We start from the raw sequence: 16652 nt of genomic DNA on the forward strand, positions 1-16652 counted from the left end.
TTGCATGCATAATGGACCCGAAGGGCACCTGTATAAACGGATTAAACATTTTCTTAAGTTTTGGCATACCTGGTTGCAAAATGAAATTCCCCCCTGCATTTATTTTTTAATAATCTATATTTAAACCTGGTCGTGAGGCATTGTTGTTTGTTGATTATATGGATTAAGGATGTTAAGAAATATTCAGACCATTTTAACCCCTAATGTGCTGCTGTTAATAAAGGGACGGTACACTCAAAAATTCTGAGATCATTTACTTGGCCTCTTGTCATTTCAGACCTGTATGACTTGCTTTCCTCTGCAGAACAAAAGTTTTTTGAAGAATGTTCGTAACTGAAAAACAGCGGTACCCATTGACCCATTGTATGGACACAAAAACAATGCAAGTCAATGGGGACAACTGTTACTCAGTTACAAACATTCTTCAACATATGACTTTATTCTGCGGAACACAAAAGATACTTAAAATGACAATAGGGTTAGTAAATGATGCCAGAATGTTCTTTTTTGGGTGAACTTTTGCTTTAATTAAACATCATTGTACGTTTTGATGAATAATTTAAAGAAAAAATGTATCAAGCAGATATCATATTTGTATTTATAGCAAAAATTAAAGTGGATGTAACACGCACAGTTTCTGACAATCTCATATTGATCTTGAGCTCCTATAGAGTAGTACTGCATACTTGGTATCTTCGAAGAGTTTTTAGTTTGATCAAATTCATATGATTATATGAACTTTCTGTAAGTTGTTACGCAACTGAATTTCGCATTTAAAAAAATCTTCCTGAAATCTATAAGAACCTTGGGGGAGTATGTCAAGCATATAAAAATATATCATACGCCCAATTCGTTTTTTGACAAGTTGACCATGTTAAGCATGAGAACTTAACAATGTAAAGAAGTCCGAATGCACGAAACACTGTTGCAACACCCCTTGAAATACCTAAACGAAGAAGCCATACACACACAGTCGTGTTCTTTTAAAAGTTAAAACTTTGTCCAACTAATTTTCTTAGAGGTCCAGCATTAAAACTGATCTACTAAGGCAAAACTACTGGAATGACGCATTGTAAAATACACTTTGACAATTCAGAGTTTATTTAGTTAAAATACATTTGAAACATCCAGTAAAATTATATTTCAAATATTTACTGCATTTTTTATTTTTACAAAAGTTATCACAAACTGTACACATCATAACAACATACAGAATAGTGATTTTGTAGTCAGGTGCAAGTGTGACAAAAATACTGAAGCGTTTTTATCAATTGCACAAGTAATCTCAGGATGTTGAATGCTAATCAAAACAAGTTTACAATTGTAAAAGCCATTACACAATATATGCAATTGGAGTATAAAGTTATTCAAGATCACACGGCCAGAGTACAAATCACCACCAAACGATCCATACAAATGCACTTTAACAAGATAACTATTTCAAATTCTTAAATATATACAGTACACACACCATTTTTAATGCAATAAAAAATAATAATTCTCAGGAATAATAAAGGCTTACGTTTTTAAATGCTATCAGTAAAATCTTGGTACTGGAATCAGCATGCTACAATTATTTATTTTACTTTTATTCTACTTCTCTGAGCGAGCTCTGGGGTAGAAGCACTGTCTAAATGTGCAAATCAAAGTTAACAGTACACAGCCTTTTGTGTAATTGCCAGGTTTGATTTCATTATTACTTATGGACACACCAGTAACACCGTAAACCCCCCTCTCCCCAGACGTAAGGGGTCCAGCATCAAAATGTTTGGTGTACAATTATCAAGATGCTATTTGCATACTGACTAAACAGACACTGGATGATTTCACATGAGGAATACTGATTCTCTGCAATGACAAAACAAACCAGAATATCAAGTAATTAACAGGTAAATTTCATTCAAATTAAATGTGAATTAAGGTTTGTCCATTGTCTGTACTGTCCACACTTTTTCAATGACCATAAATGAGTGAATATTTTGGATGTTTAGTGCTTTTGACAGCGCATCATCTCATTGCTTAGTTCTATACATGAAAAAAAAATCTCAATAGCTTTCATTGCTTCAGACATTATTGATCTGGTTAAATAACATTTTCATCCCGAACCAATTCTTGATTGACCTCTTCAACATAGTTAATCACTTTAGACATTTTATTAATGATGAAAAAATATATCCTGTTATTTATATAGATCTGCATATAACATGTTTCACTAGCATTTGCATGAAAGAATTTATAGCACCTTATCTGAATTACAAGCTAATTTCATACTATATTCGTTCAACACAATGGTATTTCGCTCAGGAGAGTTTTAGTTGTTGTAAGGAAATATTGTTTGCTACATTTTATACTGCTTCTAAGCACTTAAAATTTAATCATGCATCAATAATATTATGGCAGTAGAAAGGGAGAGGGAGATGGATGATTGTTTATAGATGTGAGATACAGATAGATATGAGGATTTTATGCTTAGAAAGAATTTAATTTATTTGACTAGATTAAATCGTCATGTGAATTGATACATATATTATTCTGGATATTAATATGGAGAACCAATTTTACAATCTTTGTTCAGTTTAAACAATAACAACAAGCTACATCGGGCTACTGTGTGAATCGCATCTGACCATTACTCTGAAAACTTCAATTCATTTTTAATTGAATTTAGACCTTCGGTGCCACCGTTTATCTAAATAAAATTTGTCTTAAATTGTGTATCCTAAAGCCAATCCCTCTAATTCTTTGTAAAAGCATTATGGGATTATTTTCAAGTAGAGATGCAGACATGATCTTTGCGAATTATACAATAATTTAAACAAATAATTTGCATGAAAAATTGTTTATCATTCAAAAGCATACTATTTGTGCAACAATTTGCTAAAAGAAAATAATCTAAATGTTTATTTCTAGGAGAGAATGGTTCTTGAATTGGTTTTACAATACGACAATATGGTCTTTAAATGTTTTCAACTTCGAACAAACAAAGCTATTTCAATTAATATAACTTGCAGTACCCCCCAAAAGAATATTGAATAATAAATAAATGATTTTTCCAAACTGTCTCTGACCTGCTATATACATTTTAAACTTGAAATGTGCCCTTTGTTGTCTAGGTAGCATATCGATTTCCATCAACAATTTTGAAATATCCTTATTAGTGGAAATAAATATTGATTAAATTGTAACATCATTGATCACTATTTGGTTGCATGACATCTCTAAGCTTTTTTTCCACTTCTCTAACATTCCATTTGTTTAGTCAAATATTTAGATCATAGAGGGGAACGACTCGAACTGACCCGCTCAATAATATATATAAGCACTGTCATTTTAAAATGAAAGTTAAATTAGATTGACAGTATTATGCTGTCAAACAGAGGAGGCTTCACTGTTTAACCACATCATTTTAATGTCCTGCAAACTATCACTTTAGTAGCATATAAATTCAGCACCAGTTAAAATAAAGCAAGCGAAACTGAGATTCGGATGCTTGGAATAGTGTCATTGTAAAACGGTTACAATCTACAACTACAAAAAATAACAAATAACCTAACTATACAAACCAGATGTGTTTTGCAATTAGGATTGTAACTTCCAGGTTGTTATGGGGTCTGAGGGGGTTTTGGAGATGGACAGGATCCTTGACTCTCAAAACTTGATGCTCTTCCTGGCCACTGCAGGGAACGACAAAATATCACAGATTTATAAAACATCACGTTCTATTGTTTTAAACGTATCACAGTCAGTCCAAAACATAACAGGGTAAAATCTACACAATGCTGTAACATGAAGTTTATCTTTGCATTTTACTATTTACACATTTTTTGTATTACTATTATACATTTTTTATGCAATCACCACGAAGTCCACGCAAATCTGGTAGATACGTGCATCTTCCTCTTATCATTTCTAGTCACTCACCTCGCATAGGGCATGCCAGTGTGTGATTGGCTTGCGTGGATAAGCTAGCATCTCGTTCCAGTGGTCCCTCCCAAGACCCTCCGCATCTGGCCCCGCCCTGCACACCCCTATGACTTCATTGTGTCCAACTCTGAAAGAAAAACATAATAGACTGGAAGTTCTCTTTGATAAAGTTGCTTGCAAATATTTGTACAGTAATATTACTCAAGCGTGCTATTAAACTTAATATAGCCAGTGTTGTCTGTCATGTCCTGTCAAATCAGTTTATCATAAACATGCTTCTGAATGTCTAGAAACTGTATATTGTCATTGTGTCAGCACTGACCTGTCATAATCCATCACCATGATTGACAGGCTGACCTGCTCCACATTCTCAGGTGGGATATCGAAAATGATGGCTTCGTTGTAGACTGGGTTAAGCGTGTTCTTTTTGATGGTTGTTTTTCGCTTTTTGAGTCTCCGTCCGTCACATATGAGGGACACTTTGACATATGGATCTATGGAAAGAAAAATATAAAGGAAATCTTAAGAGATTTGAACCTTTTTGTTTATTCTGTATATTAATCTAATGCATCTTTTTTCTTTTTAGCCGTTTTAACACTCACCAGAGTAGCCAGTTATGTCCATGGCTTTTAAATTGCGACATTTGATGACGGTGAGGGTCATGCGTCCAGCCGTGGGAAGATAGCATAGGGAATACATAATTTCACCAAGATCCACACTCTCCTTATAGAAAGATAAGAGTCAGTATTAAAATAGAAATTTGATCAACCAACAGGGATTTGTTTTTTGCAAAAAGATACCCGTCTGTACTGTAGTGTGCATAAATGGTTATAGCTTGATTATAAACTATTGCACTTTCATTTTTATAATATTGTAAGATGATTTTCTTAAGAGGACCCTTAATGTGACTCCAAATAAAAACCTTTATTGACTGACACTCCAAATAGATTTTTATTTGCCTCCGAGACAACAATATATTGCACTTATGTTTGCTCATCAGACATAAACAAAGCCTGTTATATATTAGATCCACGGGGCAGATTATCCTTATTTTTTTTTCAAGAACTCTTATGCAACGACTATTTGTATGGCAGTGTAGCGCTTGGTTTAGGTGGTAGATTCTTTTTGAAATCAGACTAATCCCTGACCTTTATTAGTTTTGCATGAGCTGTAAAGTTTATTCTAAAAGGCCAGTGTATATTTTGAGATTCACAGCCTCTCACGTGTGGAGTAAGATTATCTATTAATCTTTCAAAGAAAGCGAAGGATAGTGACTAATGTGTCTAGATTCAAAACATTTTGCATTACACCGACAATTGTGCATACGTAAACTTCTTTTTGGGGGAAATAATACCCTTCCTGTTTTGTCTCTTCCAGTCCCCCCTCCTCCATTGGCCATGCTGCAAATCAGAAAAGTGCTCCAAAATCAGAGAACCAAATTAGACGTCAAGTAAAGTAAAATAGAGGGTTTCAATGCGCAGTCGGAAGCGCAACGGAGCAAGGCTGCAATCTGACTATTTTGGGTAATGAGTTACTAGCCTCTTCCCACAGTCAGTGGTCTGAGAGCAGCTTGCCTGGTTCTGCTTAGTGAGTCAATTTGGTCCCTTAGGGAGTTGTAGTAACAAGTCGCTTTCACACATTTTTTTAAACATTTTCCATTTGGAGTTCATGTTTGAAGAGGTGATTATCTACGTTGTGGAAAGAATTGCTGTCAAATTGTACAAAATTGTATTGTGGCTGAAACGAAAGAGCTTTTCTCTATCCCAGCAGAGGAAGAATTAGGAGCTGTTTTAACATCTTTGACAAATGACACCACAATTTTGGTGCTGGCATTTTGGTGAAAATGGGAGCAAAGCCAAAAGAGAAGCGGTTTAATTTACTGTAATTTCAAAGGTGAAAAAGGGTCAAAATATCTCCAACCTTACAGATAAATACCTTTATATTGTAGCTACAAGGTAATGCAATAATCCGTGAAAAGAATCAGAAGGAATAACACAAGATCCAAACATTGACAAAGAAAAGAATAAAAAACTATAGCATCAGGACATAAGAACATCAGACGAACATGACAGGAACAAAAATCCACGTCCCCATAAGCTTCAACAACAGAATGATTAAATATGCTGAAAACAAAACAATCAGGAAATTAATGAGCCCGTAAGAGACCGATGTGTCAAACAAGTGGGACGAGAAGATTACATTTCCCAAACAGGAGTGAGTCACGCTGCCAAACCAAAGTCTCTGGCGAACAGAATAACATGTTTTCACCGCTCACTTTGTCTTCGTAGCAGGAAGGGGCGTCATTGTTATTGTGAGTCACTGCTGGAAGGTGAGTGTGGCAAGATCCCTTTCACCTCTACAGGTTAAAGTAGTTGTATATCTTGTCTCTACGAAATCATAGCCGACAAAAGATCAAACCTGTGGGCAGACTACCACTTGAAAAGGGCTCCTTGAAGAAAACAGTAATCAATGTGCACAAGCCTTTATTTTACAATAGCCACATGTTTTTTAAAGCAATTTATGCTGGATTTCAAGTTTACATTTTTAAAAGTGTGACCTCTGGGAACTGAACCCTTGACCACTAATGCCTCCAAGATGGGACGATCAAACCCAAAGTCTCTTTTTTGCTTTTTTGGAAAGAGCTGGGTTATTTGTCCCTACGAATCCATCAGAAACAATGAGTCAATGAATGAGGCTGTTACATAAGCTGTGATATATTAGCTATTTTTTTGAGTGGGCTAAATTATCATGAGGGCCAATCTGTTTAAGTGGCTAAAAAAACATTAACGGAGAAGAAATTATGTTCCTTGTAGTTTTGAAATGGGCTACTGGGGACATTTCCTGTTGTGCTGTGATGGCAGTGGGACGGTTGGACAAGTCCATTTTCAAACCTGTTAGATTAGTCATGGCTGTCTTTTGAAGGCTCTGGCTTGATAATCCTGTTTCCTGTGGCTTCGGAAACTGGCAATTGAATTTATTTTTGGAAGGGGCATGTGGGAGCCCTCAAAGGGTGAGTCAGTTTAAAGATGAGCCCTTCACACCTGGCAAGGGCTTTACATAACAGATCAATCTATTCGTTAATGAAACCCTGTGAAAGGTTCTCCACAGATGCAGTCAATTTTCAGTTTTCCTTCGAGAAGCTAAATTTAGTTGAAACTTGAATGCCTTACCAGTGCATGCGTGAATGCAATACAGTCCTTGTATTTTTTTTTTTTGTTTTAACTTTCAATCCCTTAAAGGCAGATTGTCCGATTTCTATTAGTCTATCATTTCTATTAGTTGATGTTCAAATCACCAAAACAACCACACCCATCCTTCGCTTTCCTCAGAGCTCAGATCGTCTAATGTACGTCATGTGCACTGTGCAATCTTACTGCTGATTTGCTACAACGTTGTTTTGGTACTCCGCTCGACTCGGATGTCTAAAGCGTAATTCGGGAAATCTGTTACCCAGCTTTTAAATATTGTTTCAGGTTAATTTAGATTATTTTTTTTAATCAAAAGACCTACTTAGCTTTTATTAATTTACATTCAGAAGACTCAAATAAACTAACAATATTTAGCTTATAATAAAAAAACATTATTAATGTTTAAGATTCTTTTTTTGATATTTTTCATTTTTATCAATATTGTTTAAAATGTTGTCATTATATCATGATCTCTATATTATCGTATTGAATTGTCATGTCAATGTTTCCTTACACCTATTTCAACTTATACATTTAAGGCGCTTTTTTACTTAAGTATTAGCTTAATAAGTAATGGATTTAAATGAAGTACTAAATGGAAGTCAGTTTAATATAATTTAATTTCAAATCATTCATGAAGCCAATTTAATTGAACTGAAAAATTTAAGACAACTTCTGAACAAAAGTTTTTAAGTTGAATTTATTCGTTTATCAACTGATTTGATGAAAATGATTATCTGGATGGCACTCTGACGAGAGCACACATGCCAAAGGCCGCATGCTGTACTTACTGTAGTAGCGGCCAGGATGTCCTTCCAAACCACAGCTTCCCGTGACAGGTCAGACAGCTCGAACAGGTTGTCGACCACCACCTCACCGATCATGTCGTGACTTGTAAAGCGGTCAAAGTCGTAGACGCTGAAGTGCAACTTGCGATTGCACAGCTCGCTGTACTCCACAGGGAAGCAAAACTCCTCATCAAATGTTGGGTTGAGTGTCTTGCGGTGCACCCTCGTCTGAAACTTCTTTTTGCGTTCGGGAAGCAGGTAGATCTTAACATAGGGGTCTGAGGTGCCTGTGAAGTCCTTAGCGGGGAGGTCCAGGGCCTTGAGAATGCGAACCACGAGAGCTTGCTCCTCATAATCGTAGCTGAGGGCAAAGCTCAGCTTTCCACATGCTTCCACAGGTTCCTTGGCACCCTCTTCCGAGTCCACAGATTTTTGCTTGTAAAGCTCTGGTTTAATACGGCCAATGCTGACTGTAGAAGACTGACGGACGGGTAGAGTGTCCATGGTGAAGTCCACGCTGGTGACATTCATCTGCCGCGGCAGGTGTCGTCTGAAAGAATTGTGCCTGTGGAGGAATGAAGGACATGGCATTTTATAGTTACTTTTACAAAATACACCCTATGGGGATGTCTCTTCTAGTCTTTGGTTCCATTTTTTACAAAGTTTTATCGAAATGGTGAATCACAAAAGCCCTGTTTCTTTATGCTATGGAACCTGTTCCAACCTGTTCCTTGCCATGACTCCTATTCTATGAGGAAGCCATAGTTTTCTACTTGTCCTTGGTGTTTCCTAGCAACTACCACCTTTAGAAGGATGACAACAAACATATGACAATGACAAAATGTTTTTAAAACATAGAACACTATGTAACAGACTAATGATATAAAAATTATATTCTGTGGTTAACCAAATCTGTTTCCCAGATAATTCTGTCTATTTTCTCTATTCTAGCTCATTTTTGGCCCATCTCTTGTCTGTCACATCTTGCCCTGCAATTTGCAAAAACATCCTAGCACAATGATATAAACTGGAGAGAAAGTAATTACACGCTTTCTTCAGAGGTTTTGTGGAAAATTTCTATCCAGTGTGTTTGACAGCCATGTATCTAAGATACCTTGCTTGATTTCAGAACATTTTCACTTTATTTTAGGGCAGATATCAGCAACCTGTTGCAGAATCTATATTGGCCACTCTTTTACCTAAAAACATTTTAATGTAATCTTGAAGATAATGTTTGAACCATGTGAAATTTGTTTTTGAAGTCAGGAATATTAAAACATTTTTGCAAATGCATTTTAAATAAGACATATGTATGTTTATCAAACATAGGTCTTAAATATAATGTAGCTCTATATGCCTACAGGGAACATACGAGAACCTGTCATAAATCCCTTTCAAAGTCATTTAATGAATATATGTGTTGTTAATGAATGCATTTGTTAATATATTCCAGGACTTAATGGGTTGTGATGGCAAATCATATCTTAGATATCATCAACCAAGCATCGTACACAGCTAAGGGATATAAATTAATGGTTTTAAATCCTTTTCATTTAAATGAATGGAAAATATATAAAGCTTTAAAGGAACCGTTTACCCAAAAATGAAAATTCTGTCATTAACTCTCCCTTTAGTTGTTTCAGATCTGCTTAATTTCTGTGAAGAACAAAGAGAAATATATTGGGTAAACGCTTGTAACCAAACCGTTCTTGGCCACCATTGACTACCATTTTAGAAAAATGTACAAACGTCAAAAGTGCCTCGGTAATGTTTGTTTTCCTACATTCTTCAAAATATCATATTTTGTGTTCAACAGAACAAATATATTTTCAGAGCAATTTTTCCTACCATGGTTATGAATGGGATACAAGAACTGTTTGTTAACAAGCATTCTTCCAACTATATTTCTCCACGTTTTCATTAAAACAAAGAGATTGATTCATATTTGGAGGGCGAGTTAAAATTATATGACTGAAAAGCAAAAAGTAATAAAAAGCTGGTTGCATCTCAAGGACACTTAAACTGTGTCAAGCTGACCTTTTAAGCAGCTTCAGCTGTCCTTTTCGTGTACCCTATAAACGCCAAACTTATGGGAGCATCTCATCTCTTAGACTGTGTTTATTTTCTAATGGGAATCCTGTGGCTAGTCAATAATGGATTTCGCATGATATCAAGCACAGCATGTCAGTCCTTTTGCATGGCAACACTAATTTACAACCCTGTTTTCTTTAAACATGGTGCCAAGCAAAAAAATAGAGAAGAGCTGATTGTTTAATTGCTGGGGTTGTGTCATGCTGTTGCCGTGGCGACGCGGCTCTAGGGCTCCGATTGGTGAGCTGTGGTGATTAAAGGGTGTGCGCAGGAACCAGGAGTCATGCCATCACCCTGTCAACCGGAGGTGAATTGGTGAAATAGAAGAGAGTTGTGATTATATTTACACAGCTTGTATAGAATATAAAATAATTTGAATACAATAACAGATTTGATATCTCCTGTTTTCCTATGAATTAATGTTTAATGCTAAAATTTGTTTTTATTGATTGCAAATTGTGTGTAATTAGCTTTCCTGTAGCTCAGTGGTAAGAGCATTACGTTAACAACGCAAGGTTGTGGGTTCAATCCCAGGGGATTGCACATACCTATGTATAGGATAATGCATTGTAAGTCGCTTTGGATAAAAGCGTCTGCAAAATGCATAAATGTAAATAATGTACAAACCTTTAGATTATTTGTCAAATAGAATTTCTATCACCTCCGTGTATTTAGATTTCTTTACATAGACCTGCTGTATTTTTATCTATGAAAATGCTACGCATTCCTCATACATACTTGTTAATCTCTAAACAGTGAGCAGTTATTTTCATAATAGCTGTGCATTTGCATGGATCCTGGAGTTTTATTTTTATCTGGAAAGCGGCCATGAAGGACATAAACATGGATATCACCTAAATGAAAAAACAGATGCTCTATCATTCAAAGGCAACACTGTATCACAAGTCATTTTGTATGCATTTATCATTCAGTAGATGCAGTCCTTTATACAACCTCACAAATGCGCCTGTATATATGTGTTGGAGTGGCAGTGTGGCAGTAATAGAATGTTTAACCTTTATCTGTGGTGTCACTCAATTTGCAATCGAGCGTCAAAGTGTAGATCATCAGAGCCATAAATGGAAGTTATCGCTTAATTGATTTAATGTACAATTGTGACTTGTACACACCTGGAAGAAGAGGTAGGTTCAGTCGTCTGGCGCTGGAATTTGGCCTGCTTGCTCAACCGGTCACGCAGAGCTTGCTCCACCTCTGCTGGGATGTCTGGCGACGTCTGGCTGATCTTCATGGCTGCCTCCAGGAGTTTAACCGAGCTGCGTCCATTGACCTTTACCTCTGGCACCTTTCTCTTCTCCGCATCCTCTCGATGGTTTTGAGTTGGCTGTCTTCCCATGAATATGGCCGTCTTGGTTTCAGGATATGGAGAAATGGATTGAGACACCTGAGGTGGGGCTGGGGGAGCCTCAGATTGCACCCCCTGAGGGCAGTTGTCAGCATTGGTTGAGAACGCCTTGCTTCTCCAAATGGGCCAGCACAGCTTCCAAAAGACAAAGAGAGAGACTACCAAAAGGGCGAGGCCACAGAAACCTACGACCACAGCTAGGAGACTTACAGAGATGTCTACAGGCAACAAGAGGAGGAGAGAGTAAAGAAGAGTCGGGGGAAGTATATGAGGATTTAGAAAAGACAGACGAGCGTGCATTAAAGGCAGATCGTAAAGAACAGAGGGGAGGAAAAACAAGACAGGTGGAGATAAATGAAGACCAGACATAGAGGATGACCAGGAATAAATGATGCATGACCGACAAACAGGAGGAAGGGGGCGAGAGAAAAGGAAAAGAAAGAGGGCAAGGTATAAGAAAAAAGAAGACTGGAATGTGCTTGTTTAGTAAAGCAAAGATCAGAGTCCTTTTGTTCCCCTGACAGTGGTCCGTTCTTTAGGGGGTCAACATTAATGAAACAAATATTTCAATTTAATTGGACACCCAACATGTGCTTTAGCAGTGGATTTAAACATGTTTGCACGTAATGTACAGTAGGTCTTAATAATATTAATTGATAGTTTATGCATCTCTATGCAAAAGTTAAACTAAATATGCAATAGGTGAAGACATCATAATTAAATTATTAATAATTTAATCATTTAAATGTATCAAATTAGACCAAAAACATTATTTTGGGGGGAGGTAGGATAGGGTACACAGTACAATATTTAAAAGAATAATATAATAAATACTTTCATTAACTTTTCCTTTAAAATCGCGACAAATGTCATATGGCGTCTTTACATCAAAATACATTTTTAAAAGCCTTTTCGAATCGAGAAAAAAACAATAAATTTGTTGGAGCGTTTAAGTTTTTACTGTTATCAAAAGGGAATGAACAGATGTCTCGACCTGTTGAGCACAAGTTCGCTACAGGTGGAACAGTCAGCTCGTTTGATTGCTAACGTTAGAAAATGTTACCCACGTTATAAATATATTTTTTGTGTTAATGATCAGTTTTCTCACTTTCAGTACGTCGCGTATTCGGTTTTTTTTTTTTAAGTTACTCATTGACCTGCAAAACCAAAGTTCGAGGAAAAGGAAACAAGATATGGGCGAAGGATGAATAAACTTCGATTAACTTAAATTTACCTGAACTTCCTTTACCTGGTATGTTGCTCTCCAGTGGAAATATATCCGCGCATTTCTCCCGGTCGACGTGCCCTGCTAGGCACAGCTCCGTCACTATTTGGAGAGCCCTTTGGCACAGGCTGATGCCGTCCTCTGTGCGGGCATTCATGTCTTTCCTGTTAATCCATTGTATGTTGGACGATCCGTGAGGACGAGGGTTCATTGGGGCACCATGTGAGCTGCTAAGTGCAGCTAATACGTATGGGAATGGAGAGAGAGTGATGCGATCAAGTCCATATCCTTCGCGCAAAGGCGCACGGGAGACTGGTGCTGGATACTTTGGCGCGGTGGAAGCTTGTAGGGGCATTTCGACACTGCCCAATAGGAGACATGCGATGTCTCGAGAGGGAGGATCATAATCAGAAGATATATTTTCCTACATATTTAATTGTCAAAAAGCTTTATCATTGGAACTTGTACAGTATTGTGCTTTGTGATGATAAAATAGATATAAAAGATATACATGCATACTAGAAACATTGGGCATATTTTCCAAAAAAATTCGTGTCTTTCAAACTACAGATGGAGCAAATCGAAACATTTATTGTTTGTAACACCTATGGCAGTTGTGTATTGGCAAGAGTAGAGTAAATAGTGTATTGACAGTTTGCTGGTAATGTAAGCCTTCCATTTCTGTATTTACATACTACTTTTAAAGCTCTTTGGTGAAGTTTAGTGTTTTTTTTTTCTTCAACGGTTACAAACAAAAATATTTACAAAAATGGTTTTGTTATCTAGTAAAATGATTTTCCAAATGTAACAGTCATAAGTACTTAAATTATGTAAAAACATTATATTTCATTGAGACAAAGAGGACCGACTGTCCATTTGATGAATAAGAGTACACCATGTACTTGGCTCAGCGCTGCTCATAGTCCGACAATCTCCTTGACAACCAAACGCGAACTGGGGAGCAGTTGAGGCATCATCCTCATGCAGACCCATGTGTATGCGGATTTGCCCATGTGAAACCATGAGATTTACCGTGTGCCTCCCTCTTTCTAAACAGATGTGCGTAGCTTTGCACGAACTAGGCAGTCAGACACTGAATACAAAACAAATGTTTTGATGGAACATCCAGTATTGTAAGTGTCTCTGCAGATGTTTTATTTCCATCTAAGAACGTGGTTCAGGAGTACTCATAATAATTTTAAATCTCTTACACAACCCAACAACAAATTGTTGTTTTTACTTTAATTAAAATCTGACTCATTTAATATCAGCAATTATAGTTCAGTTTTGTTCAACCAGACTAAAATAGTAGCGCTTTTGCAGTATAGTATTAATGAGTCTTGTTTTTGTTGCTTTAGGATGTGCTCACATGCTTTTGTTGCTTATTATGAAAATCTGGTACTAATAAAATTTGACTGCGTTTCAAGAATTATGAGCTGAGAATGTCTGTTTCCAGGAAGGATCACTGTGGAAAAAGATATACAAAGCCATTAAAAACTACTTAATCTCACGCTTAATAGACATGCTATTGGTCTGTGAAGTTTTTTTTAAGTGTGCTAGCATTAGGAGCTATCCGTGGTGCTGAAATGTAATTCTAATCTGCTGTACTTACTGCCGAGTGCTGCTCTTATGTTGGATAGAGTACAGATGTGCAAAATACAATACAATAAATATAATGCTTTTTATTTTACTAAAATAAGCTTTGGTGAATGCAATTTAGTCACTCATGGCATGGATATTAAAATGAAAAAATAGGACCGTCTCTGCTCATAATAAATGTTGTTTTTGCGATTTAGACATCTTGGACACATAATGTATAATAATGGTCATCAATAAAGCAACATCCTTACATTATGGTCACATGTACATACTGAACATTGTCAAATATGATAGGTCAAATGCTATATTTGTACAGCATCACCCAGTGTGTGGTAATTCTAGCAAAGCAAATTTAATATCTAAAGAATTCTAAAGAATCCGTCACAAGTGTTGTCAATGAGCGTTGTGATGGGGTGGTTTGCACGGCATACCATTAAGTACAGAAGCTCCCATGGCTCACATTGGTAAAAACCTCCATTACAGCAGCAGGAAGATTCTATGCAGAGATCCAAATTACGCCTTCAAATTGTTCAGTATTTACAAAGAAAATATCAATCTCTCACCATGGAGGAAGTAGATGTTATCATTAGATTACTTGTTTTCTTGACATTGAGAGCTATTCGCAAGTTAACGATAAATCTAAACAGCGTGCAACTTGTTCTTGAACGTTAGCACGTTCCAGGGAATTACACGGGATAATTCATAGATTTATAACAGCATATCTTTACATTTTACTGTTTTTTATCTGCTTTTTCCTTACAAGTAGTGTATATACATTCTATTTACGTTTAAACCACAGGCGTATAGTCATACTCTGTAATTGAGGTATTACTTGACTCTAATTGTTTAATAAAGAAACTTCTAAGGTATTTTCTCACACGTTGTTATTCAAGTGAAAATGAGATATGGTGTACACGTGTTCGGACGAAGTACATCCAATATTAAAGGAACAAAATATACATCAGATGCTTGTGAGATCGTATTAATCGCCCAAAAATGAAAATTCTGTCTTCCTTTACTCACCCTCAAGTTGTTCCAATTTTCTTTGTTCTGATGAACACAGAGGAAGATGTTTGGAAGAATGCTTATAACAAACAGTTCTTGGCCACCATTGACTACAATTGTAGGAAATGTTGCTTTATAAACTTCTTTGTTTTGTTGAAGTCAAAAGAAGATATTTTGAAGAATGTAGAAAAGCAAACCGTTCTGGGCACTTTTAATAACATTGTAATTTTTCCTACTATGGTAGTCAATAGTGGACAAGAACTGTTTGGTTACAAGCATTTTTCCATATATCTTTTGTTTTCATTAGAGGTGAATAAATGATGACCGAGTTTTTATTTTTAAGTGAACTGTTCCTTTAAAGGTTAATTTTGTTCAAACCCATACTTTATATCCCGGGGGGTTTAGACAATTTAATATTTTAGTACTTTTTTGGCATTGACCTTTTACTAGTCAGACATAACTACTTGGTTCTCCCACCATTGATGGACCAGTAATTAGAAGCTGTTGTTTTTCTTTAATCACATGCTTAACAGACATTATACTAGGGCCACATGTACTGTATAATTTGCTGCATCGCTTTTTATTTTAAAGGTTAAATGAATACTTCAGCTGTTTGACGGTTCAGTGCACAAGAATCCTATTGTAAATTCCATTGCAAATATCCTAAAACAAAATGCAGAAGCTTTTCAAGTGAGCTCCATGAACCCAACAAGATCCAACTGAACAAACAAACCGCTGCATTGATAAAGACTTTACTCTATATTTAGCTTGATATTAGATCCTACTTCACTGACAAAAAAAGTGTAAATATGTAATCAAAAGCATGCTCATGTTTTTTATTCACACACTGACACATACGCATACATGGAGATGAGCTGAGGTTAGTGAGAGGCTGAAAGCATCATACTGGGCTGTTCTGAGTGATTACCTTTGCATGGCTAACCCTCTGAACACCCCCTGGGAATTCATTATACAGAAAAGCGGTTTTCATTTATATTTATTGCTCTGTATCGCCTATTAAAAAGATAATAACATAAGGGTAAAATACACAGTATCAATGGGTGGAATGTTAGTAGTATGCATGTTTAATGTTTAAACAGTTTTTCTATGGTTAATGTTACGGATTAAACCTAGCTGTGTTTGACCATTGTGAGACCAAGAAGTGTGTCGTAAATCTTTATGAATTCAACATCTCCTATGGGGGCTGCAGAAAAGGAAGACATATGAGATGTAAATAATGTAAAAATGTATTAGTAATTTTTTGCACACGTTTGTCCAGCTCTAAATTGTAAAATAAACATGAGAATCTGATCCTACAATACATTTGCCCTGGTTTTCCTGCCAGCTAATCATTGTTGTACTTCTGCCAATGCGGTAGTACAGCCATTACGGAAACCAAAATCCATACCCTTGTACTCATTATTGACATAATTGCCTGAATGTACTAATTGTTTTGCCATTTCGAACAA

The 16652-nt window shown here is 36.3% G+C and overlaps 1 protein-coding gene across 3 annotated transcripts; it reads right to left on the bottom strand.

Moving 5' to 3' along the window:
• Positions 1–1254: 1254 nt before the first annotated feature.
• syt10 (synaptotagmin X) lies at positions 1255–12877 on the bottom strand. Of its 3 annotated transcripts, XM_056748461.1 has the most exons (8): positions 12604–12876; positions 11122–11572; positions 7904–8465; positions 4527–4647; positions 4247–4418; positions 3922–4051; positions 3564–3674; positions 1255–1848 (listed from the first exon to the last, which is right to left on the bottom strand). In XM_056748461.1, the coding sequence occupies exons 1-7, from the start codon at positions 12788–12790 to the stop codon at positions 3603–3605; spliced, it is 1695 nt and encodes a 564-aa protein (XP_056604439.1). In that variant the 5' UTR covers positions 12791–12876; the 3' UTR covers positions 1255–1848; positions 3564–3602. The 3 variants fall into 3 exon arrangements, with proteins under 3 accessions (XP_056604439.1, XP_056604441.1, XP_056604440.1); XM_056748463.1 differs by having other exon boundaries at positions 1255–3674; positions 12604–12877; XM_056748462.1 differs by having other exon boundaries at positions 1255–3674; positions 11122–11489; positions 12589–12652.
• Between the last annotated feature and the right edge of the window lie 3775 nt (positions 12878–16652).

This window comes from Triplophysa dalaica, chromosome 5, assembly GCF_015846415.1.
Source record: "Triplophysa dalaica isolate WHDGS20190420 chromosome 5, ASM1584641v1, whole genome shotgun sequence".
Classification (NCBI taxonomy): domain Eukaryota; kingdom Metazoa; phylum Chordata; class Actinopteri; order Cypriniformes; family Nemacheilidae; genus Triplophysa; species Triplophysa dalaica.